This window comes from Zeus faber, assembly GCF_960531495.2.
Source record: "Zeus faber genome assembly, chromosome: 17".
In the NCBI taxonomy this organism is placed as follows: domain Eukaryota; kingdom Metazoa; phylum Chordata; class Actinopteri; order Zeiformes; family Zeidae; genus Zeus; species Zeus faber.
In genome coordinates, this window is record NC_137204.1 from 21,709,114 (window position 1) to 21,734,113 (window position 25,000).

At 45.6% G+C, this 25,000-nt stretch overlaps 2 protein-coding genes across 2 annotated transcripts in view; both read left to right on the forward strand.

Moving 5' to 3' along the window:
- Positions 1-3,033: 3,033 nt before the first annotated feature.
- swi5 (SWI5 homologous recombination repair protein) lies at positions 3,034-8,233 on the forward strand. Its single transcript, XM_080018042.1, has 5 exons — positions 3,034-3,197; positions 3,963-4,011; positions 4,201-4,310; positions 5,051-5,145; positions 7,751-8,233. The coding sequence occupies exons 1-5, from the start codon at positions 3,112-3,114 to the stop codon at positions 7,813-7,815; spliced, it is 405 nt and encodes a 134-aa protein (XP_079874168.1). The 5' UTR covers positions 3,034-3,111; the 3' UTR covers positions 7,816-8,233.
- A 2,700-nt stretch (positions 8,234-10,933) lies between these two features.
- The window catches only part of slc27a4 (solute carrier family 27 member 4), a 16,791-nt gene continuing 2,724 nt past the window's right edge, over positions 10,934-25,000 (forward strand). Inside the window, exons 1-10 of the mRNA XM_080017509.1 lie at positions 10,934-11,327; positions 12,886-13,047; positions 16,435-16,645; positions 17,525-17,708; positions 18,633-18,791; positions 19,784-19,853; positions 20,076-20,167; positions 20,664-20,773; positions 20,875-21,084; positions 24,007-24,133. Of these exons, the coding sequence (XP_079873635.1) occupies positions 12,887-13,047; positions 16,435-16,645; positions 17,525-17,708; positions 18,633-18,791; positions 19,784-19,853; positions 20,076-20,167; positions 20,664-20,773; positions 20,875-21,084; positions 24,007-24,133 (1,324 nt within the window). The 5' untranslated portion in view covers positions 10,934-11,327; position 12,886. The remainder of the gene's footprint in view (positions 11,328-12,885; positions 13,048-16,434; positions 16,646-17,524; positions 17,709-18,632; positions 18,792-19,783; positions 19,854-20,075; positions 20,168-20,663; positions 20,774-20,874; positions 21,085-24,006; positions 24,134-25,000) is intronic.

A 25,000-nucleotide genomic window follows, 5' to 3' on the forward strand; every position in this document is an offset into this window, starting at 1 on the left:
CACGGTGGCGCAGTGCATTGCACTGCTGCCTCACAGCAAGAAGGTCCTGGGTTCGATTCCCGCCTGGGGCGCTGTTGGCACCGTGCTCCGGCGGGTTATCTTCCAAAAACAGGAGCCTTTCTGTGTGGAGTTTGCATGTTCTCCCCGTGTTCACATGGGGTTTCCTCCACCTCACGTCAGTAAGGACCCCCACCAAAAACATGCACCCATCATCGTCTGACCAGCGATGGACACTTATCACCTGGTCCCCAGGCGCGTCCACGTATGCTGCCCACTGCTCCTGGCTGTGCCCCCGGAGGAAGGACAAGCCAGGATGGGTCAAAAGCAGAGGAGCCATTTCACCGGCCACCATCGTGTGTGTGCAAGCATGTGTTGTGGAGTGTCGTGTGACAATTAAAGACTGTTTCTTTCTTTCTTCATATATTAAGAACTGAATTCTCCCTCCATTGTATTTTTCCCATCACTCGGTATTTCCATCACATTCAGAAGGCTCCAGTCACTCTGGATGATTGCATGGACAGCTACTGTTGCGCATGTGTGTGTGTGTGTGTGTGCGTGCGTGCGTGCGTGCGCGCGCGTGTGTTCGTGTGTATTTTTCTGTCATGTGGTACAGTGGTCAGCGCTGTGTGGCTGCCAGCCGCCGAATGTCCTGACTTCAATGACCTCTTGATTTGTTAATCCGGCGCCGATTCAAAGCGGCGGCGGCGGCGGTGGTGGCGGCGGCGGCCGGGACCTCGCACACTGAGAGACGGCTCGGTGAGAAGCCTCACTCCAGACTGAGGCTGCAGTGTTACGCTCTGATTGTGTAAAAAAAAAAAAAAATGTTTCCAGTCAGTCATGTGGATTGTGGCAGAGTGAGAGAGAGAGAGTGAGAGAGAGAGAGAGAGAGAGAGAGAGAGAGAGAGAGAGAGAGACTTTACTTTTAATGCTTCGGCAGCGAGCCTTTCATTCACACCGATAATGCCAAAAAATGAAATTGATTTTGAGAGAGAGAGAGAGAGAGAGAGAGATTTTGGATTGTCTTTACTCATCTCCTGTAGGCCCACACCACTCAGCCACAACATTACAAACACCGCTGATAACCACTCACATTGTGTAGCTCCCCCTGGTGCTGCCAAAACAGCTCTGACCCCTGGAGGCATGGACTCCTCAAGACCTCTGAAGGTGTCCTGTGGTATCTGGCCCCAAGACGTCAGCAGCAGCAGATCCTTTAAGTCCTGGATTTTGCGAGGTTGTTGCACATCCCACAGATGCTCCATCGGATCGGACCCTAACCCCGCCCATCCACAGGATGTAGAAGAAAGGGTCACTCATCAGACCAGGCCACATTCTTCCATTGCTCCATGCTCCAGTTCTGACGCTCTCATGTCCATTGTAGGCGCCTTCGGCCGTGGACAGGGGTCAACATGGACACTCTGACCGGTCTGCAGCTACACAGCCCCATACGCAGCAAGCTGTGATGCACTGTGTGTTACTGACACCTTTCAATCATAGCAGCATGAACTTTTAGCAATTTGTGCTACAGTAGCTCTTCTGTGGGAGTGGACCAGACGGGCTAATAATACTAGTTCAATTACCCGACTAGTGTCCTAGTCCAGGGCAATGCACTGTATTTTTCCGTGTGTATTTGTATGTATATCTTTTAGGTTACTTTTACCTTTTTTTTATTTTTATTTTTTTTGACTGAAATGTTTACACATTTCTGACTGTATTTTCATTTATCTACATTTATTTTTCGCGTTTTGTTTTCCACCTGCCATTAATAAATTGAAATTGCATTGAAAGAGAGAGAGAGAGAGAGAGAGAGATGGAGAGGGATAGATAGATAGATAGATAGATAGATAGATAGATAGATAGATAGATAGATAGATAGATAGATAGATAGATAGACAGATAGATAGATAGATAGATAGATAGATAGATAGATAGATAGATAGACAGATAGATAGATAGATAGATAGATAGATAGATAGATAGATAGATAGATAGATAGACAGATAGATATATAGATAGATAGATAGATAGATAGATAGATAGATAGATAGATAAATAGATAGACAGATAGACAGATAGATAGAGAGAGAGATAAACGAGAAATGGAGTTAGAATTGAGGGAGGAGATGAGATGGAGAGTTAATAAAAACAAAAGCGTCAGTGGACCGTTGGCGTCCTCGGGTGGCCAGATACTGTCATTTAATTTGGTCAATTTACTTTTCGTACCCAATAAAAAAAACACGCCAAATTCGTGCTTATTCAATTGGATTTGGCTTAATAAAATATAGGCCGTTTTGCTTAAATTACTGGCTTTTTTCAACTTTATTAAATGAGCAATGTAAAATAAATACAAACACAATTTGTAGCGCTCAAGTAATTACGGGTGTCGGGGCCAGATTTGCCAGTTTGATGGTGAACGTACGATTATTAGACATTTTGTAATAATATGCAACTCTCCGCGCAGCATTTTTCAAATAAAACACACACACACACACACACACACACACACACACACACACACACACACACACAAAATCAATGCTGAGTATAAAATCAGCAGAGAATAGAACATGCCCAGCATACCCCGCTTTTCAATATTAATTGAGTTAAACACGAGTCATTAGTGGAATGAAGAATATAATACAAAATAAAGATGGGGGGGGGGGGATGCGTAAGAGGGAAGGAGGTCATTCATTTTCCACAGATATAATGTTTAAAAAAAATTGGTGCTTTTCTTACAGTTTATTTTTTTAAATGCGTGAATTCAGCTTAATTAGAAGCGCGGACAACTTGAAAACGTCCGTTTACGGACGAGTTCACTGACGACGCGACGTAAGCCCCACAACGTGCCGCGTCATCGCCGCACGACGCTGCAATCCGGCGACCGAAACCAATCACGAAGCGGCTTCCTGGTGAGCGGACCAATCGCGAAGCGCCTTCCCGGGGGCCGGACCAATCGCGGAGCGCCCTCCCGGGGGCCGGACCAATCGCGTAGCTCCTTCCTGGCGGCTGTGGCGGGAGTTACCGCGGCCCTGTCAACAAGGCGGTCCGCGCTCGCATGGCGTTGGAGTCGTAGCGGGACCATTCGACGTCCTTCACCGCTTATCTGAGCGCAGCATGGATTCGGAGCAGCAGTCCACTGCGGCGGGTTGTTCAATGTCGTCGCCGCAACGCGACGAAGGGCAGCCTTTGCCCCGGAAAAGGTAGCCTGTCGGTGTTTGTCCCCATGGCGGGCCGAGCGGTGGGCAGTGAACCGCCGCCGTGTTGTGGCGTTAGCGTCTCTTTGCTGGGCCCAGTAAACATTACATCACATGTGGGACGATTTTATCTGGTTAATTCGACAAAACGTAGTCGCGCCGAAAGTCCCGAAACGTGTTCTTAACGTGTGTCACTGCGTTCTAGTGTAGTGTGAGACCTCAGTTCGTCAGAGGAGGGTGCTGTAACACTTTCTTCTACACACACACACACACACACACACACGCATGCAATAAACCTAATGAAATACTGGAAAACTTGAAAAATTGTCCATATGGATCAAACCAATATGCATTTGACTCATAACTTACCGTATTTCCACCTAGTACTTAGTCCTGCACCAAATAATATAGTACTTATCAGCAAATGCTAAGAGGGAGGAGGTTTGTCAAAAAATCATAAATGTCTTGAATTCAACCAAAATTGCCTCGTCTTTAAAAGTGTTAATTGCAGCTCTCTGCAGACACCCTCAGGCACGCTGGGGTGTATATGATGTTCTCATCTTACATTTTGGGTTTGATCTCATCTAAGTACTGCGGTTTGTTATCATATGGCCTTGTACACGTCATTATTCTTGGTTTCCGCGCATCGTATCATCTTGTGACAAAGTGTGTGTGTGTGTGTGTGTGTGTGTGTGTGTGTCTTCTTGTAGCGCCTTCTCTGGCCTCGTTCCAGTCATTGTTTTCTCATTCCATTCTCCTCTCTCCCTGCAGGACTCCATTCTCAAAGTTTAAGAAAGTGCACTCCAGCTTCAAGTCGCCTGTAAGCATGAAAACCGAGCATTCCCGACGCGTTCTTTCCCATTTTGCCCCAGCGTGTCCGTCGCTCATTAAAAATCACGTTGCGCTTTAATGACGAAAAAACCCCACATTTCTCACGTTGCCCCCGATTATCGAATTATCAGACCAGAGGTTATCAGACGGCCGTCGTGAAGGCTTTGTGGCTGCTCAGGCCCAGACAGGTGCAGCCCAGTGTGCCAAGGTTTCCATTCAGGAAGAGGTGGAGGAGCTCAGGAGGAGACAGAAGGAGCTGGACATAGAAATAGCGGCGCTCGAAACTGAGTGAGTAAAGATATGTTTTGGTTTATTTGTGCCTGTGCGTGCGTGCGTGCGTGCGTGCGTGCATCTGTCCTTGGCTTTATATTCTTTTGATAAGCTCGGTAGCCCAGTGTCTAATCTTCCCGTTATCTGAAAATGATGTGTGTTTGTATCGCATGCATGTGTTGGTGCAAATGCTTGTAGTCTTGTAGTCAAGGGCACTATGTCCAAAGTCTTTTTTGTGGTATTTCTAGAGGTTTGCACTGTAATATAACCTTGTATAACGGCATTAACAGCTATGGTTAGAAAGAAAAAAATAAACAAATCAACCTCTAAGCTTTTAAACACTCAAGTAAATTGAGTGAAGAAGAATCACATTTAAAGTATTTATTTATTTATATATATATATATATATTTTTTTTTTAATTCTTTTTTTTATTTTTTTTTTATTTTTAACTGTACATATAAATATGTTTTCTTAATAATTATAATATGTTGTATGTAAATATGTTGTATGTAGATTGGAGTTGTAACGAAAGTAATTTCCCCCTGGGATTATTAAAGTATTTCTGATTCATATATATATATATATATATATATATATATATATATATATATATATATATATATATATATATATATATATATATAATCTCTACACTGTATGCTTCCAGAAACATTAACAATCAGCCGTGAGATTATTTCAGGACCAAACAGTTCAAAAAGTAAAATGTGTCTGTCCGTCCGTCCCTGTCTTCCTCCAGAGGTTACAGATTGGAGGAGCTGGGACAGCACATCAACCTCCTACACGAGTACAATGACATCAAAGACATTGGACAGACGCTGCTCGGCCGCATAGGTACGGCTCTGTCCGCAGAGGCTACTCTAGCAGGTTCAGGTTAAAGGGCGCGGGGTGTTCATTGAAGGGGTGTTCACTGATTCACGTAGTTGAACAAATAAACAATTTTCAACCTTAACTAAGCTAAAAAGCAGCAGAACAACGTCAGTCTTACAAAAAGGCATTTTGATATTGTTTGATTTCAGGGGACTTTCCTGAATAATTTATTTGGAGCATTTATTTCAAACCATAAAGCGACTTGTCTATTAGTTTGGTTTGTTTTGGGGCGAACGGGAAACAAGGCCAAAACATCTCAACAGTGACCTCTCTTAAAGAGAGTTGTCTTGGGCTGACAACATGATCCGATCCACTACAGGAAGCAGTGAGTTGTGTTTCGTCCTCGGTAGGTCTTTGCCTTTTGTGGAGAGAATCTCTGTTCTTTGGACCATGCAGAACGGCTATTTTTTTATTTATGATTATTTTTATTTTTTTTTCAAACTTGAAAAACTTTTTTTATTTTTGATAAATAAATAAGACAACCCCTGCACCAATAAATACAATTAAGATAATTTCAAGATCTGACATAGGTCATTGGGTCACTAAAGTTAGTAAACCTCTGACCGATATATTCCATATGTGGGCATCCTGGCACCGGCCTTGTTCTGTGTCTTCTCTGTTCCTGTAATATTACTGCAGCATTAACCTCAAATTGGTTGTTCTGTAATGCTGCTGGTGTGTTGTAATACTTTACAGTTGAGGAAGTAGAGAAGAGTTCACACTGTTAGACGGATACGATGATTCACAACCAAACCGTCGGGCCTCCGCAGGGTTCATCTAGACAAGTCATTTCTTAAAATACTCACATGGGCACGTGTGCTTGTACATGTCATTCTCTTTTTAATCTCCCCTGATTTCCCCCTCATGTTTTTTATTTTTCGTTTTTTTTCCCCCGTCCGAACGTTGAAGGAAATTTCCCTCCAGCTTATCGTTGTACACAAAATGTGCAAACGTTGATGCTTTTGTGTTCACTAATATATTATTTAGGATACAAAATGGAGTCGCTCTCCCTTTAAATTCAAGTGGCTCTCAGTACAGTGGGAAGACGGGATGATAATGACCACTTAGTGAATCGGGGGAGCCTTTTCCCATTTTGACAATGGCAGCCTTTCACATCGCTAACGCTTGCGTTCGCGCACATTCACACCCGCCGTCTCGTAGCGCACACGCGCCCGCTCCGCCCGGCTCTTTCTTTCCTTGCCTCCGCCCCGGCACACAGACACACTCACAAAGCGTGCCGTACACTCGCACACAACGGCATCGCAGTGTCTTCGTATTCTGTCCTTTCGGTGGGAGGAGAGCGCAGGGCCTACAGTACCCTGTGCACACAACTCCCTCTTTGTCTGACTGCCTGTCTGCTGCCGGGCAGGGCCTCCGTCGCTTGCAGCGATCCGTTTGCAATAAACACGTGCAGTAAAATGTGTCAACATGCACCAGATTTTTTTTTTTTTTTTTCTTTCTCCTAAATGTGGCAATTTATGAAATTTGTCGAAACCAGGCTGTTGAGTGTTGGAATTGATGTGCCACTTGCGGATGACATTTGAATCTATTTGCTGGGGAGACAAAGGAACATCCTCTTATTCCTTTTTTTTTTTTTTACATTCCATCAATTTTTGACTTAAAAAGATCAATAAGAAGCACGTCCAGATACCTATTTTTATTTTATTTGCGATTGCAAAAATATGCTGACGTAATGTTGGGAGGAATTACTATTCAGAATATTTTAAAGGGAGTCAATATTTAAACTTTAAACTACAGCAGAAGTATCTAATCTACAGTGTAGTAGGTATTGTCATTTATCGTGATATTTGATATTTACGGTATCGCTGAAACTGTATAAACCCTTTCAACTTATCAAAATATTTGTCCTGAGGCCTGAAATGATGACCTACTTAAATTTCACTAAAATTGGCGTGTAACTCAAAGTGGAAAAAGGGAAACATGCTTGAAGCTATGTGGATTCACTTTCAGTGGTGGTACATTTTAAATTCTAACGTTGTTTTGGAATAAGCATTAGCAAGTCACAATGAAAGAACATGAGACATTTTGGATTGGTGATTGGCTGTTACACACACATTACAAATAATCCAGAGTTCCAATAGTAGAAGTTCAAGTCATTCTGCTGCAGCTGCAACAGTAATATCATATATAATATAAAATGTGTGGTTTGGGGGTTTTATCGTGAAAAGGCTTATTTTATTTTTTAAGGAAATGAATTTACATTTACATTACATTACATTTACATTTACAATTTATCACATTGTTGACCAATAACTCAAAAGGAACAAGGTATTCTGTCCTTAAAATCATTGATATCTCATGCATGATTTAAATGAACAAAACAAAAAACCCATAATGTTTGATTTTTGGGAATGCCCAAACAACATCATCTTGTTGGGAGTGGAGATGGGTGCTGAATATATTCAAAACATCATTTTTGCTAATACATTTATAAACATTCCCCGGGTAAATGAAAACCTCCTTACTCCATTCTTAGTGAATTTGTTTTATTTGTTTGAAGCCCCGTGGCCTGCTGAGGGAGCCTGACCTCCGCTGTGCTCTCTTACAGCTGTTCTCAGAGGGACCACGACCAGAGAGCTGTACAGCCACTTTGATCTGGAACTAAATGACTGACCGAGAATTATTCTGAAAGAAACTGTCTATGGAAAAGATGACCGTAGAAGACAAATAAGAAAAGATGTGGTTGGACTTGTAAATGTGTTTATGCCGATAAGTTAAAAAGTAAGCTTGTTTGAGGAGCCAAAGGGTTTGGTGTCTCGGCATTTTTTTTTTTTTTTTTTTTTTTTTCAAAGCACTGTTTTGTTCAACAGTCATATGCACTGCGTCAAGCAGAACCTTAACGTTGTGCTTCAAACGTTTGTTTACATGAAGTGTTAGAATATCAGCAGTGATGTATTAACATGCAACTAGTATTACCTGTTTCGTCCATGTTCCTATGTTTTACATTTGTTTGCAAAATGCTTCCCCTGCAGAGGAAATTTACCTTTGTAACATACTTAAGTTTCTAAACAATAAATTAGATGTTTGTTGATTTCTGGCAATTAAACTGTTAATTTATTATCTGCCACATTCACATGCAATAAACATGTGTCCTACATGGGTATTTGGCAGTGTAGTGGATTGGTCCACATTAGCAGTACAGTGTTAATGCGATGCATCCTCATTAGCGTATCGATGTTAAATAAACAGAAATTACACATATCTTAACATATATAATAACTGCCAGTGAGGATTTCGCAATTGTTGACGGTGTATTGAATACTGATTTGTAGTACAAGTATGGAAATACGAAGAATACACATTGCAGCGTTTAACGTGAACGTGTTCCCCACTGCAACAGCAAAGTAGTACTAAAAGTCAGTGGATTAATCACTGATTCCCAAAAAATAGAATTGGAAAAAACATTGATCATACTTAATTTTCAATCAAACTTAAGTGTTAAACCTCCCAGGGTAAAATCCTTATCTCACCATCTAATGTTAACCTCGCCTTTTTTGTTTTTAACTGCAAAATAAATAACTTGATTAGCTTTTAGACCAATTTCTCTTTTTGTCCCTGGAACGTAAATTCTATTTAGAATTTCAAGGGTTGAGGAGGGGCAAAAAATGCAGAGCTTTCATGGACGCTCTTCTCGCTGATATGCTGAGTGTATGCTCTTGGCAGAGGATTCAGCAAAGTGCCTTATACACGAGGCGTGTCCTCATCTGCCTGACGAGCACTGATAATGTTTCTAACTGCCAGCAGCGGAGATGTGCACAGTCCAGTGATCCTGCTGTTGAGGGTGTTTATCTGTACAACAAATCTGAGTTGCTGTTTCAGCCTATTGTGCATGTGGCATGAATGTGTAGGTGAAAGCAAAAACCTTGCGCTACACAGTTTATCTCTCTTCCTATGAAGGACAAAGATATAATCCTTTATTGGCTTTATACTGTAATCTGCACATCAGATAGTCGCGCAAGCTCATATCTGTTCCTATCACCCAGTTAAATGGGACAGATCGATCCTGTAGAATAGTTATGTTTTGTACAGCAGAACCCAGAACAATTGTTAAATGCAGCCAAACACTGTTACATTTAAAATAAATGTGAAATAATACCGTGGTGCTTCAACTTCGAATTCAATTTTCCTGTGGCTGACATGCAGCTTATTTTACTTTAATTTATAGATATTTTATTTCATTTTACTTTGTTATTTATTTTTAATTTTTAATTAAGCGTATTTACAGTGGTTCATTGTTGGCGGGATGCAAACAGTCACACTTGCAAACAACTGTCTTCACTCCTAAGAAGCTCAAAGTTGGCCTCCTTCTGACTGATTGGCTTTTGTTCATCCTGGGTCGCTGGAGGTGGCGCAAAAACGTTGAACGGCTGTTTATTATAAAGCAGCGGCTAAACAAACAGGGGAAGAATGTCAAACGTGGGACTTTTTTTTTTTCTTTGTAACAAAATAATGTTACGTATTACCACTTTAAAGTACAAGTAGAGTCCGTCCCCGGACCTAGCCAATCGACGTGGACTGGACGACTGAGTGCGAGCTGGACGGCTGGAAGGTTGAGTATTTATGAAGTACCGGTACAAAGTTACAAGCGCCCCGGGGGCTCTGCTTCTAGAAGAGAGAGGCTCGACTGGGGCGCAACCTTTACCGGCCGATGTCACGAAAGGTGCGTCCGCCGCGCACGGCGTCAAAGCCGATCGCTGCTTTGTGACACAGGTGTGACGTTCCGAGCGCGATCATGACGTTCGGGAACTTCCGGGAAACATCGCGCGCGCCCCGAGTGGAAGCCCAGGCGCCGGCAGTTAAGACTAAAGAACGTGACCTTATATGGTTACAAGAGTCAAGATGTTTATTTATCATGTACATATATACATAGGAGCGTACATATATTATGCCGTGAAATGTCGTAGTACATGGAAAGTTAAAAAAAAAATGGGGTTGAGTGCGATGACCCGTCATTACCTAACCAAAAAAAAAAAAAACTGCGTCAGACGGTACAGTAATATCCCCGTTACTGTACCGACCCATCTGGGTCAAGGGAGAAGCCACGAATGGCCGAACGAACGCGTGACGCGGTGTTCCCGGTCCGCCGGGTGGTGTGACTCTCGACGCAGACTCCCTGACACCCCCCCCCCCCCCACCCCACCCCCGGCCCGGCCCCCCGCCGACCGCGGGCTGCTGGCGGAGTCCGCCACCCGGCAGCGCAGCCGCGGCCTCGTCACTGCCGGGTGGGAACTGACGGAGCCGCGCGACAGTGACGCCGAGGGTCGCGAACGATCCGGCCGCGGTGAAACGAGTCTTTCGGACGAGGCGGGGAGTGGCGTATTTCGACGGGACCCACCGCCTCCGTTCCCTCGCGCTCCTAAGCGACATCGTTCCGCGCGGACTCGCCCGTCGGCTCACGCGAAGACACGCCGACCGAATCGCGCTAACGACGCGCGGGAAATCTGAACGAACCCCCCCCCCCCCCCCCCCCCCCACAGTCACTCGTCGAGAACCGAATCCCAAAAAGAAAAATCGAATCTTTCACCGCGGAGCCGCAATAAGTCCCGCCCCCCCCCCCCCAGCGGATGTAACGCGGGGCGGGGGCGGGGAGAAAGGGGCGGACGCGGGGGCGAGGAAGGGCTTTTGCTTGGCTGAGGCTCCCGTCCATCACCGCGCTGACCCAATCTGCTGTGCCGGTGGACGTGGTCGGGTAAAGAAATTATAAGGTCATTTGAATTACGGTGCAGGAGCGAGCGTTATCTCCCACAATGAGGCAAAAGGAATCATCATAATAATAACAACAATATTGACAATAACAATAACGATGATGATGATAATAACAATAATGGCAGCGATAACAATGGACGGGTGATGTTCGCGGGGATAAAGTGGAACCGGAGGATTTGAGGTTAACCCCCCCCCCCCCCCCGCAGGAGGAAGGAGGAGGGCCGGCTCGGTGTTACCAGGAGATCCCGGTGTGTGTGTGTGTGTGTGTGTGTCTGTCGCTCTCTCCAGCCCAGCGAGCGGAGCGGAGCTGCCGGAGCCGGGCGAGCCGTTAAGCCGATCAGGGGTGGAACGGCGCGAAGAGTCGCGCGGCTGGAGCCTAAACGTGTGCTGCAGCCCCCCTCCCCTCCCCACGGTTGAAGGTGAGCAGACCCCGTGTTCCGCGTTCTCCGGGCGGCTCCTGTATTATTTTACAAGCGGTGGTCGGTGGTCGGTCGGGGGCCGTTTTGTCCTCCCGTCAACCTTGTCGGGAGGCTTCGGGCAGGGTGGCTCCGACCGCCGACACGCGAGCGCGTCACCACGCCCGCCCGCCGCGTTTCTCAAAAAAGCCCGTTACCCCGCGCGTCTAACGGGTGACGGACGCTGTGCGTCTCATTCAAACGGGCCGACCGGTTTCCAGCGCTGGAGCCGCGCTGACCCGCGTCCACCGTGCACATGGCGCAGCCTCCCCCAGCCCGGCTCCGGTCTCCATGGTTTTCCCACTCTGCGCTGCTACCGCATTATGATGCTACTGCGCGCCTTTTAAATTTCCGGGCGGTGCAGCGGCAGCGGCAGCGCTCCACGGAGCCGCGTCCCCATCCATGTTATTTTCATACGAATATACTTAATGAGTCATGTTTCATCTTCAAGCACGCGGCGCGTTGCTAGTTGAACACAAACGCAGTTTTTTGTTAAAATAACAACCAGCGATGGAGAGGAAGAAAACAGAAAGTGAAAGGGCCAATAATACACCGGAAAAGACAAAAAAAAAAAACCCCATCCCAATATTCACAAAGGCCAAAGGACATTAAACGGTTTATTATGCAGAGTCTGCTGTGTATGGAGGTGCATACCAAACCTACCACCTACACTGTCTCTAAACATTCCTACCCCTAACTAATTAATTATTCATGTACAGAGATATTACTTAGATACAATACATGTTGCAAGTAGATATTCTAAAAATATATTCTAAATATTATACATTATATATTTTTGCAATTTAGCTCTGCCCATATCCCATCATCACTCCTCTCTGGTGGCCTGATCCAGCACCCGCATCCGATGTCTGCTAATCTGATCTGTGTGCTGGTGAAAATAATAATAGTAGGAAAAAAAGAAAAAGATCTGTTTACCTCATTCAAACCATCACAATCAGTGTATTATACTCCGATGTGAGAGGATAATTCTCATAAAGCCGTTTTGCAAAATGACTCCTGAAGCCCACGTACCCTTCTTTCGGGTACGTGGGGTTTATCGCTCTCAAACTGTCTCTTCGGAATGAGAAGTGTGGGTTTCTTTACCAAAGTGATAAATACATAATTGAGCAACTGTCATTTGAACTCCCTCGTTTACCGGCCGCCGCCTCGTCCTCCGACCTATCGGGTGACACGAGCGCCTGTCAACAAAAACACCAACATTCCTGGCATGTCCTCCGTGATCCCTGGCTGGCCTTACTCGTCACAGCAAGTCGTGCCTTCCCTTACAGTCCCTTTGCTCCATAAACCCCCGATGTCACTAATTCCAAACCCTGAACCAGCGTCTGATAACGAGTATTCCATTGTAATGCGGGCGAGGGAGCCGCCTTGTCCAAGATCCTAATAGGTCACATTTCTCCCCTGCCTGAAGGCACGGACCCGCCGCCATATTGCCAGCACCACCTTAAATGAACCTGGATTTTAACGTCACGCTGCTTTTTCCTCTGCGCGCGTCTCCTTTCAGGATGCAGCGTCTAGCGTGTTGCACCGCCCTCCTGTTTGTGCTGAGGCTGCTGGTGGGGTTGCCCTGGTTCCAGGTCGTCCCCGCCGTCCTCATCTTCTACCTGGGATCGGGAGGATGGAGCTTCCTGCAGATATTTGCCAAAACGGTTGGCAGAGACGTACAGTAAGACGCCGGGAGAGGGGAGTCTGTTTTGTTGATATGGGGTGTGTGTGTTGTTCTGTGCTTTGTTAGACTTCGGGGACATGGGGGGGGGGGGGGGATTCAATCAACTAGGAAAACAGCTGGAAATCACCTGAGCTTCAGGAACGTTAGGGGAATAATTAATTTGTTTTGGGAGACACTATGTAAAAGTCGTTGATCTTATTTTACATAAATGACCAGTCAACTTCTAAACGTCGAACGGAGTTATCTGCTGGTATCCACTGAGATGGTTTTTAAACAATCAAATAAAAATGACATTGTCCTGATTAACTCAAGCCTCCCAGGAGATAGTTGAAGCGAGCCACAACAAGGCCTTGGGGACCGTAGGAGATAAGAGCGTGATATTCAAACACATTGTTAAGTTTCTGCGAAAGGGTCACATGGTAATTGTTAAGTTTATCACGGGAACGTCAAGGGAGACGATGGAGTCACTTTACACACTCTGTAGGAGTGGGAGGTAGTTTGGCATAAATCGAAGGGACGCCGGTGCAAAAAAAAAAAAAAGTGGTGCGCGTGAGTGCGGGTGCGTTTGTTTTTAATCCCGCTCGCAGTTACAACAACTATGTGTGTGTTAGAATCCTGGAGTGTCCCCATTTCTGGGATTTCTTATGGTTCACATTAAGAGGGTCCGTCATTATGTAACGAGCGATAACGTGACTAGAACTGGTTCTAACGGGAGTTGTTTATTGTGATGCACGTACAGAGTACACAGAGTACGTGCGTTACAAGAGTGTAACGTAACTGCGTTTGATGATATGAACGCACAGTAATACAGTATTGTAGCAAATACATTGTAAAATTCCCTTTGAGCGTATAATCACAAAGGGGCAACCAAAATATATACTAGACAAACCAAAGTCAAACCAATCCAACAACAATAGGTAAATGTAGATATATATACTAAGAATAATGCAGGAACAAATGCAATAAAATAATGAGGAATATGCCAACAACTAATAAGTTGTACGTGGACGCCCCCGGTGTCATTTCCCTCGGTCAAAACGACTTCTGTTCTACCCAGATGGATCGAGATCGGATTGTGGGTCTTCCTGTAGAAGAGGAGCATTTCCTTGGTAACATCATATTGTGTTGCTGCTTTGTAAATGCTCCTCTTCTATAGGATGTGCACCTCTTGTACACGATTAAATGCTTTATTAACCTAAAAGTATTTGTCTCCGATTTCCTCTGTAACGATTAGTCCCGTCCGAACAAAGATTAGAACCTAAAAGTTTTTGACAACATCTTTAGCCTGTTTGGCGCGGGCGACGACGGCAGCGTAGTCCGCGGTTTCACCGGGTGACACAGAAACGGCGCTGCATGTCGCCGAGGGGTGGACGGAGTCTGTTTGCGAGCGCCGTTTTGAGGCCGGACTTCCCGCGGAGTGAGCGGTTGCTGACCCCACAATGCCAGGTTGGGTCACCCCGCAGTGGGTCTCGCACAGGCCCATAAGGCAGCAGGCGTATTGGTTTCACCTTTCACCTGGCGGTTGCGGAGTGCGTAGGATCGGGTGTGGCGGCGCCAATGTCGTTGGGATTTTTTTTCCGATTGGGTGGCTTCATTTTTTGGGGGGGGTGCGGCGTTTTGGGGTGGGTGGGGGGCGGCGTTTTGGGGTGGGGGCCGACGCCTCGGGGGACGGGCGTCCAGGTCCAGATGCGGTTACCCTCGCACCGGAGCGTGAAGAGAAGGATACAAGAGAGCCGGGTTAGGCCGAGGTGCTTTGTCGATAAAGGACAAAATGAAAATTTGGTACTTACTATGGTAATCGTTTCTATCAGCAGCCCTCATTCTGTGAGGAAGGAGCAGGGGTGACCTCGCCCCAAAAAACTTGTCTAAACAAAACCTTTCCCCCGTCAAATTAAACTGTCTCATAACAAGTCCTCTGCTGACTTCATTCTTGAGTTATATGTCGGAGAAATATTGGATATATATGATTAATTTGTATTGCAAAAAATTGTCGCGCTTTATTATCCTCGTCTTATCTCTGCATTTTCTCTTTTTAGGGAGCACCTGCTCATAAAATGTGAAATACATGGAAATATTCCGGAGTCTTGTATAAATAACTCTGGCAGAACAGAAAGTATCTTATAATCTTTTGTGGTATTGAAGCTCATATGCATGCAGCATATTTTTTTTTTTTATGATGTGGTTCTGAAAATGTCACTGTCAAATCTTAACTTTCAATGTTGAGTGTCAGTGCCTCTGCAATATTCAGTCTCTGCAAATGTGTTTATGTCATTTAACTCGTGAAATGTTGGATAGAGTCCTCCATTTTTTATAGATATTATAACATTGCGAGCAAACCTTTTCCAGTTCAAGTCCAACAAATTGAATCAGCGTTGGGTGGATTCGGTCAATTTTAAATAGTTGTGACAGTGATTATTCCTGCGCAGTGTGTGTGACAGTCTTTTCAAAAAGAAAGGGGGGTGCTACAGGAAGAAGGAGCGATGAAGTTGTAAAAGTGGAGTTCAATAGGATATATAAACGAAAACAACCAAATCATGTACCCAATTTAGAAATCACACCGCTTCCAGCAGAATATGTAAAAACAAAACATTCAACTGTTTTGCAGAAGAAGCCTTCGATTTATGCATATCTTTCAAATTGTCTATAAAAGTTAAAAAAATATGCTAAGAAGAGGGTCATCACAGTACCTGTCTGATGAACTAATTAGCACCACCTTATCTTCCTTTATCGATGAATACGCAGACAGCTGCGGGGAAAAAAAGGCCTCACCCGCTATCGGCACCGCTGCGTTTCAAATGTCATTTCAAAAGCACATCACCATAAAACGCAGACTTTGGCCCCTGGACCCACGCAACGCCAACGCCGCCTGTCGCAAGGTTTTATGACCCCCCTCCCGCCAACCGCGCCTCTTTGGCCTCTCATTGTTAAGCAGGTGAACTGACATCCACCTCTTCCCTCCTTCGATTATTGAGCGCTGAGATTAAAACACTCAGGGTCGGCGGCGTTCTTGCGTCACCGCCCGTTAAGATGTCTCAACCGGCTTTTATACGACTCCCCCCCCCCCCCTCCCGCAAGTCTGGCGCGGTGCGGTGTCTTGTTCTTTTGGGCTTTTTCCTGTTGTATTGAGTAACGTCCATAAATGGAGTAAAGGTCGTCAATAAGCAGTATACTGTACACCATATTCACAACGATGTTTTTACTTTTTGAGATTTTATGTTTATTGTTAAATGATTTAACAATAGCCGCGGTGCTACCGTACATCCATATGGGTATGAACCCATTAGCAGCGTCGGATACGTGTCCGGCCCACGCGGTGCTGGGCAAAGAGACTTCATTTAGGGATGAAACCTTCTTCATTCCTATTCATTTTGTGATGTTCCTCAGCGCGGCACGCGTCCTGTTGTCCGTCAAGTTCAACGTGAGACGCCACCTCAGGGAGAAGAACACCATACCCAAGATCTTTGCGGAGACGGTGCGCCGCCACGGCGACAAGACGGCGCTGATCTTCGAAGGCACCGGGGAAAGGTGGAGCTTCAGGGAGCTGGACGAGTACTCCAACAGGGTGGCCAACCTTCTGCTGGAGCGCGGCTTCAAGGTAGGGACCACGTCACATGTTCTGATGGGGACAACAAGACATGAAATGACCTAATGAGGTCATTTCTGTTATAGTGGAGCGACAGTTTTGCAACTGCGGTGTATTTACATTTATTTTTAATGCCTTTTTGCTCCCGAAAAGTTTTTAAATTTTTTTTATGTTGTCATCAAATGTGCTGCCATAAACCTTGCACCGCTAATAAAACAGATGGCATCAGAAGAGGTTTCAATATGCCAAAAGTATGGAGAATGATTAGCTATTTTTAGTGTAGCTAATTATACAGTACATGCCATAAATGGTCATGTACACGTTTCAGTGGATTCACCTTTAAGCTGTTTGGATAAAAGCAGATACTGAATTTGAGGGTTTTGGAAAAAAATTGAAATCAATTTCACCTTAATGAGGTAAGGTGATGTGAATGGATGAAATCGATTTCAGTAAGTTTACATTAAGATAGTGAGCCATGTTGTTATTGTTATTATTAATGTTATTAGTAGTAGTAGTAGTAGTAGCAGTGGCACTGTAGTAGTAGTATCAGCAACTGCACTTCCTTCAAAATGAAATAAATCCCTTAATAAGAAAGTTTTTCAGTCATTAAGAATGAAAATCTAAAGGAAACTTTTCAAACATATTTAGACGTTTGCCCATTCTCTCTCTCTCACAAACACACACACAACAACAACAACAACACAAAGTGGGATAAAGTTGACCTGTTTATTTTATTTTTTTGCCACCAAATATGCTGTGGTACTTATTCTGGAGGGGGAAAAAAAAAACCCACTGTGAAATATGGAACGCTCAGTAAACGCTCGGCGAATTTGTAAAAGCCCGTTCTCAAGCGGCGTTCCGCTCACCTGCGCTCCCGTGTCGTTCTCCCAGGATGGCGACGTGGTGGCCCTGTTCATGGAGAACAGGTCCCAGTACGTGGGCCTGTGGCTGGGCATGGCCAAGATCGGAGTGGAGGCCGCCCTCATCAACTTCAACCTGAGGCTGGAGGCCCTGGTCCACTGCGTCAACATCTCCAACGCCAAGGCGGTGGTGTTTGGGGCGGAGCTGACCGACGGTGAGAGAAGAGAGGAGGGGAGAGGGAGGGAGGGAGGGAGGGATGGATGGATGAATGCAGGGGCAGGTCCAGAACAAGCGTACGAACGGTGAAACAATAATTTTGGAATAAGCACAGGTTAAGGGCAGGTCTTCGGTGTCTTCAACACTGTGGCTGCCGTGCTGGCTGATTACATCTGAGCAGTTCGGGAAGAGAGATGCAGGGAAGGCGGGAACGCTCCACCTCAAACACTGAACCCGCAGTGTACAGCACGGGTTTAATATGAGGAGCAATATCAATCAATAGATGAAGAAATGCAAGTACGTTTTTTGGACAAAAGGGGAGGGAGGGAGGGAGGGAGGGAGGGGAGAGGGCAGGGGGGAGGGGAGGGGAGGGGAGAGGAGAGAGAGAGAGAGCTAGGAGGAGGTCTAGGGATAAGTCCACAAAGGGTTGACTGCACTGGCTGGTGCAGAACAAATACAATTCCAGTACTTAAAGGCTCGGATGCACACCAGTTCACCTAGGGGCACGACTGTTCCAACAAGAAACCAGTGATTATTCATCTTTTTTTTTTTTTTTGCTGAATGTCCCGTTGATCAAAAAAAAAATTAATTATTATAATTACCTTTATGTCGTGCTTGGACACTTGAATATCATAACACAGACAGGGACTCGCATTCTGATCCAGTGAACCCCGTCGGTTCTGACCCGGTCCAGAGAGCACTGATCCGGCGGTGACTGCAGAACGACTTTTTAGACATTTGGCCCGGAATCGCCGTCGCAGACTGTCTTTTGGTTTATGCCTTTTTTAAGTAATTGGAATTTCAGCCTCCCTGGCCCCTGAGCACCCCTCAAAGCAGGATACCGCTGCGCCAGCACAGCGGCAGGGCCTCCCACGTTAACCCCAGTCTTTAATCGCGCTCTCTTTGCCTCCCCTCCCCTCAGCGGTGTGTGAGGTCCACAGCTCCATGGGGAAAACCGTTCAGATGTTCTGCTCTGGGGACTTGGACCCCGAGCGCGTCCCACGGGGCACTGAGAGCCTGGAGCCGCTGCTGGCCGCCGCCCCGACGCACCTGCCCAGCAGCCCCCAGCGCTGCTTCACGGGTAAGAACAACCCCCCCCCCCCCGGCTTTTTCAGATTCGGTTCTGGACGAGTCACGCGGTGAATGGGGTCGTTTGATTTTCCAGCTCTTTTGTTCGTTGGATTCGGTCAGTTCAACGCTCAGCGAGCGAGCGAGGGGTACTTCCTGAACGATGGGCGGGGGGAGTCAGAGGAGTCGGTTCGGTTCTTAATTGTAAATGGAATTCTCACAGGAATCATTAAATTTGGTCAGGAGACAAGAAGATGAAGATGCGTTTAGTAGGCCTTAATGACATTTTCCCCTGTCATAAATTATTTGTACTCAGTTTTTTCCCTTTCAAGAGGCTATAATCATTACCCACTAAAATGACCTTTTATTTTTATATTTTTATCTTTTGACAATTAATGGTATTTAAAGCGAGAAAGAATCCTCTTTGTGCTCTAATATTCCTATCCATATATTAATTTCTTGCGAAAGAGTTGAATAATCCAAACAGCAGTTAATGCTAAACGAAATACAAATCAACACTGACAGGAAACATCCCTGTTCTCCCTTTTTTCTTTTTAATTGAATCTTTGGGCGTGATGATCTGTGCCACATTATGAATGGAGCCTGTAACCAGAGTTTCCCTGCATTCATGTGTTTCCGTGGCAACGTACAAACTGAACATAAAATATCAAACTGTAATTAGTATTGTACTTTGCTTTTCCGTGTTTGGACCTGAAAATAAATCACATTGAATTTGTTTTGAGACGTATGGATACAGGAAGCACCGAGAACATGTACTGCATGTGTTGTTAATATTGTGATATTTCTTCATAAATCAGTTCTGCGTTGAACTCAGTTCTGATACGTCTCATATGCTGACTGTGATGTTTAAATTGATGCACTTGTATTTAAGTTCTGATTAAAAAAAAAAAAAAGCTCTTTTTATCAATTTTTTTTCATATTTTGAAATTTTGAACAAAGAAATGCCGCTGCGCTTCTCACCGGTGGAATATCTCTTCCCTCCAGATCGCCTGTTCTACATCTACACGTCGGGAACCACTGGGATGCCGAAAGCCGCTATCGTGGTGCACAGCAGGTAGTCAGGAATGCTTTACTGCGGCTGTCCAGATGGCCCACTCACAACAATGTGAATTCCTCCTCTGCTGGTCTTCTCTGGATGTCAAATGTGAACGCTGTCGGAGTTTGAGTTGCAGCTTTCCACTCCAGACTTTTTGGTTCTTGTGTAGTTTCTGGGTTGTTATTTTATTTTATTTTATTTCTGGTTTCTGTTCACCGACTCGCCCACCCTTCGTTCCAGGTACTATCGTATGGCGGCGCTGGTGTATTACGGCTTCAAGATGAGCCCCGATGATGTACTGTACGACTGCCTTCCTCTCTACCACTCTGCAGGTATAACCTCACCGTGTGTGTGTGTGTGTGTGTGTGTGTGTGTGTGTGTGTGTGTGTGTGTGTGTGTGTGTGTGTGTGTGTGTGTGTGTGTGTGTGTGTGTGTGTGTGTGTGTGTGTGTGTGTGTAATGTATGGCTGTGATTGAGCGTTTTAGCTGGATCATTAAACATCACTTTGACTCAGTTCCAGTCACAAAGAAATTAAGCAATTGCAGCTATTGAAGGTTTGGTCTTTAGTCCAGAGATCTTAATCTTGATCTAGAATCTAGATCTTAATTCCAGAGGCATGGAGTTCCAAAGGCTCGGTTGCCTTTGGTTCTCGGTCTAGACCGAGGGACGATTACCATAGCTGCGACCTAAATGCCCAGTTTGTGGTGTAAGGATGAAGTAATTCTATACATAGCAACAAATATTTTCTATTGCATTCTAAACTTGACGGAAAGCCATTATTATAACCATTACTTTACGAGCCTAACTTACTGCGCTTCTCGTCTGCAGGAAACATCGTCGGGGTCGGGCAGTGCATCATCCACGGCATGACGGTCGTCATCAAAAAAAAGTTCTCCGCCTCTCGCTTCTGGGACGACTGCGCCAAGTACAACTGCACGGTGAGCACCCGCCGCGGCCAAAAAAGAGACCCTCCGTTTCTGCGGAAGCCCCCCCGGCTCCTCCCGGACCCCCTCACGGCTCCTCTTTGTGTCTCTCGCAGATCGTACAGTACATCGGCGAAATCTGCCGCTACCTGCTGAACCAGCCGGTCCGAGACGCTGAGCGGCAGCACCGGGTGCGGATGGCGCTGGGCAACGGCCTGCGCCAGTCCATCTGGGAGGAGTTCACCGGCCGCTTCAACATCCCGCAGATCGCGGAGTTTTACGGCGCCACGGAGTGCAACTGCAGCCTGGGCAACTTCGACAACAAGGTGGGAACGCCAGGGAGCATAACCCACTGTTTGCTGTGGGAAGAGGCTGATTGTTTTTTAATATTGACACTCTCTCAAAAAGGGGCTCGGGTCTCAAAGTGTGAGCAAAGGCTTGCTGTACATTATTACCTGGTTCCTCTTCAAGGCAAGAGTTTCCGTGAGAAGGAAATTGGTACCAGTCAGCGTGTCCTGGAAGATTTTAATTTCCCGGACAAATGGGAGAGCTTCCGGTCAAATATCATCTGTGTTTATCGAACCCTGTCTGCGCGGGAGGGGGGCGGGGCTTAGTTCTATATCGACAAATGTGATTAATTCAGAACTGACTGGCTTCCCGTTGCAACTTGGCGAGCGCCGAAATGAACAGATCTGCAGACTTTTAAATCAAGATGATCCACCCGGCTCTAATTCAAATTGTGCTTAAAGGGAATTATCTTCATCGGACATTATGACCGGAGAAATTTAAATATGTCGGATTTCAACAGATTTTCGCGGTCAAAAATCAGCAATTACCGGATAACGGAAAAGCTGCTTCAAGGGATACTCAATTTTTTTGGGGGGGGATTGCTTTTTGGCTATCTTACTAAGACCCAGGTGGGAAGGTCAGAGCCAATTTCATTCCTGTGTCTTAGCTTTTGAGATTCTGGAAGGTGCATTTCCCTAATTTTCCCAGGAGCCAGGGTAGTCGTCCTGTATTACTGTGGTGATGCATCATGGTAATACTGTATCCTGGCCAAGTCCTAAATTCAAACTGCAAGTCGTGCCTTTAAACCCAGAGCTCTTTCTCTCTCTCTCCATTGTGAAAGTGGTTAATTCTGACTTTTCATTCCAAAGTTTTATTTCTTGTACTTCTAGAAGAAAGGATTGTTCAAACTCACGAAGGTATTCCTTTCGTTTCCGTTGTGATCCCACAGGCGTCTTGACATTTCTCGCATATTTTCTAAATGACATCTTGGCTCAGATATAATTTATTGGTCTCGGGGATACGGTGGCCCTGAGAGCTCAACGCACGGCAACTTAAGAAAACACATGCAAACAGACAAAACACAAGCCAATTACCAAAAACAACCGCATCAACAGAAAACACAGTCCCAAACCACATTACGGATGTGAGCCACACCGGATGCACTGATTTATCTGCAATAAAATATATTAAACAAAATTATTTTGTGTCTGTAATTATCCTCCATTTGCTTCCTCCATGCGATTAATAAATAGAGATTTGAAGAAGATTTGAATCGTTCGCGAACTTCACCACACTATCACAAAGCCGGTAGAACCTGTTTTCTCTGGAACATGGCACTTAAATGGCTTAAATAAAAACTGGATCGATATAAAAGTTGTTTTTTTTTTTCTATTAATTGCATGGAGGATTTGGACACGGTGGTCTCACATGGCCAGACTGGCCTGTGATAGTTGTGACTTGAGGTAATTCAGGAGGTAGAGCTGGTCGTCTAGTAATCTAGAGGTTGCTGGTTCGATCCCAGGCTCCTCTTGCTAGCATGCTGTAGTGTCCTTGAGCAAGACGCTTAACCCCTAATTGCTCCTAAATGTAATATAATTGCAGATAAATCAGTGCATCTGATGGGGCTCACTTCCGTCACCGCGTGGCTCATTCCTGTAATGTGGTTTTGCAGTTGTGTTTTCTGGTAATGCGTTTGTGTTTTCTGTTGATGCGGTTGTGTTTTCCGTTGATGCGGTTTGTGTTTTCCGTTGATGCGTTTTGGGTTTTCTGTTGATGCGCTTTGTGTTATTCGTAATTTTCTTGTGTTTTGTCTATTTGTATGTCTTTTCTTAAGTTGCAGTGCATTGAGCTCTCATGGCAACCGTACCAGGAGGTGTCGAGGAGGTGCCAATGCTGCTAATTTCAGCCTTTTTTATATTTTTTTCTTTTATTATTATATTTTTTTAGTCGAGCACTCATCACGTAACAACCTGTTGTTTTTATTCGAGGTGATAGTAAACATTGGGAACATTAGCACTTCCTCGTGTCCCACACCCAACGCTGCCTGCCACCTGCTTCTGTAAAATGTCATCTCTTTTATATCCGCACAACAGACTCTCATTTCGTATGTTGCTGCCGTATGCAGATGACCTTGTTGAACGGCCGTCCTGTGACTCACACATTAACGCAGTAACCGCTTTGTTCCATGCGGCAGCAGAAAAGGGACACAGGGTTTCTGGAGCTAAGCCACTGCGGGGTATACGCACAGGAGAGTAGCGTTTAGTAACCCAGGAGGGCGGCAAGCCAACATAACAATTGGAAGCCGCTGTCTGCCGCTGCCTCCATGTCCAGGCCTGCGGCTGTCGGAGGGAGACTGGTTGGGGGTGGGTTAGGCCTCAGTGTGCACTTTTCTCTGTTCCCTCGGTCCGAAACTTGTCCAGAACCGGACGCGGTGAACTTGCGTCGCCCTTGATGGTCAGGGCGTAAAAGGCTGTGTCTACACTTCGGGATCGGGAGAGAGGGAGAGGGAGAGAGAGAGAGAGAGAGAGAAATAGACCAACTTCTGTAATTTAGGTATTGTAAATGCCACAGAAAAATGACTTATGAAAATTGATTAGTTCACATCATGTTTAAACGGCGCTGTCTGATTGGATAATCAATGTTGTTGTTACTGCTGATATCGCAGCCCTTTGGCGTGTATTATTCGACCCTGCTTTTCTACTGATGTTTATCTTGTCCACCAGACCGGTGTTGATCCATTGACCCTCCCATATTAAGTTAAAGTTAAAACCATATTCCTTTATGTATTTCATGTGGCACTCCCAACATGGTAAACTACCTCTGAAATCAATCTATCATCCTCTTTTTTTTTTTTTTTTTTTTTTGTCTCACGTTCGCATTCCTTAAGAAACCTGCAGGTAGTTGATTTAAATCCATGTTATTGTTTTCCTTTTTTTACTTCCTATTTTTATTTTTTCTAGACCGGAGCGTGTGGTTTCAACAGCCAGATCCTGCCCTTCATCTACCCCATCCGACTGGTGAAGGTGGACGAAGAGACCATGGAGCTCATTAGAGGGCCAGATGGAGTCTGCATCCCCTGTAAACCGGGTAAGATTACGCCGTAGACAAGTTAATTCCTGAACCATGACGGTCCACGCCGTCTGTGAACCGGTGGCCCGGAAATTCACTCCTCATTTAAATTCAAACTAGATCCTGGATTATATCTGCTGTCCCTTACTTTTTTTTTTTTTCTCTTAAATACTAGCCGACTACATTTTTCATAATTAACTGTGAAACTAATTGGTTGTGCATTTAAAACCTTAAAGATTCCAACTTTATCCAAGAGCGACCCAGATGGATCATGGAGCCGTGTCTTGGGCATTAAGTCAAATCTGTTTCCCGTGGGTGTTGTCGCCTATTCTGTTTGTGATTTTCACGGACAGGATATCAAGGCGTAGCCAAGGGCCGGAGTGTGTGTGTGTGTGTGTGTGGGGGTGGGTCGGGGCTGAGGGGGGCATCTCTGCTTTTTCCGAGGCCGTGGTTCTGTCCCGGAGAAAGGTGGCTTGTCCTCTCTGGCAGAGGAGAGAGCGGCTGACCTAAGCGGAGGAGTTTAGATATCTCGGGGTCTCGTTAACGGGTGAGGGTGAGACGGGAGCGCGAGATCGACAGACGGACGGGCGCAGCGTCTGCAGTAATGCGAGCACTCTACCCCACCGTGGTGGTGAAGTAGAGACGCGGCTCTCAATTGACTGGTCAATCTTCATTCCAAACCTCACCTGTGGTCGTGAGCATTGGGTCAAGACGGAAGGAATAAGGTCCCCGCAGGGTGGCGTGGCTCAGCTTTAGCATGGCGAGCTCGTTCTCCAGAAAAGGGGGATGGGTGGCGGTTCGACCCGCAGGACAGAGCTGCTGCAGCGGTGGTTGATGATTTAAAGGGGGGCATCGCGGGTGGAGAAGTTGACCTCCGCCCGGAGA

Bases quoted from the DNA above. Each gene is read 5' to 3' on its own strand.
- swi5 (XM_080018042.1), top strand. From the start codon at position 3,112: ATGGATTCGGAGCAGCAGTCCACTGCGGCGGGTTGTTCAATGTCGTCG. The intron at 3,198-3,962 runs GTAGCCTGTCGG...CTCTCCCTGCAG, and splicing joins CAGCCTTTGCCCCGGAAAAG to GACTCCATTCTCAAAGTTTA. The intron at 4,311-5,050 runs GTGAGTAAAGAT...GTCTTCCTCCAG, and splicing joins ATAGCGGCGCTCGAAACTGA to AGGTTACAGATTGGAGGAGC.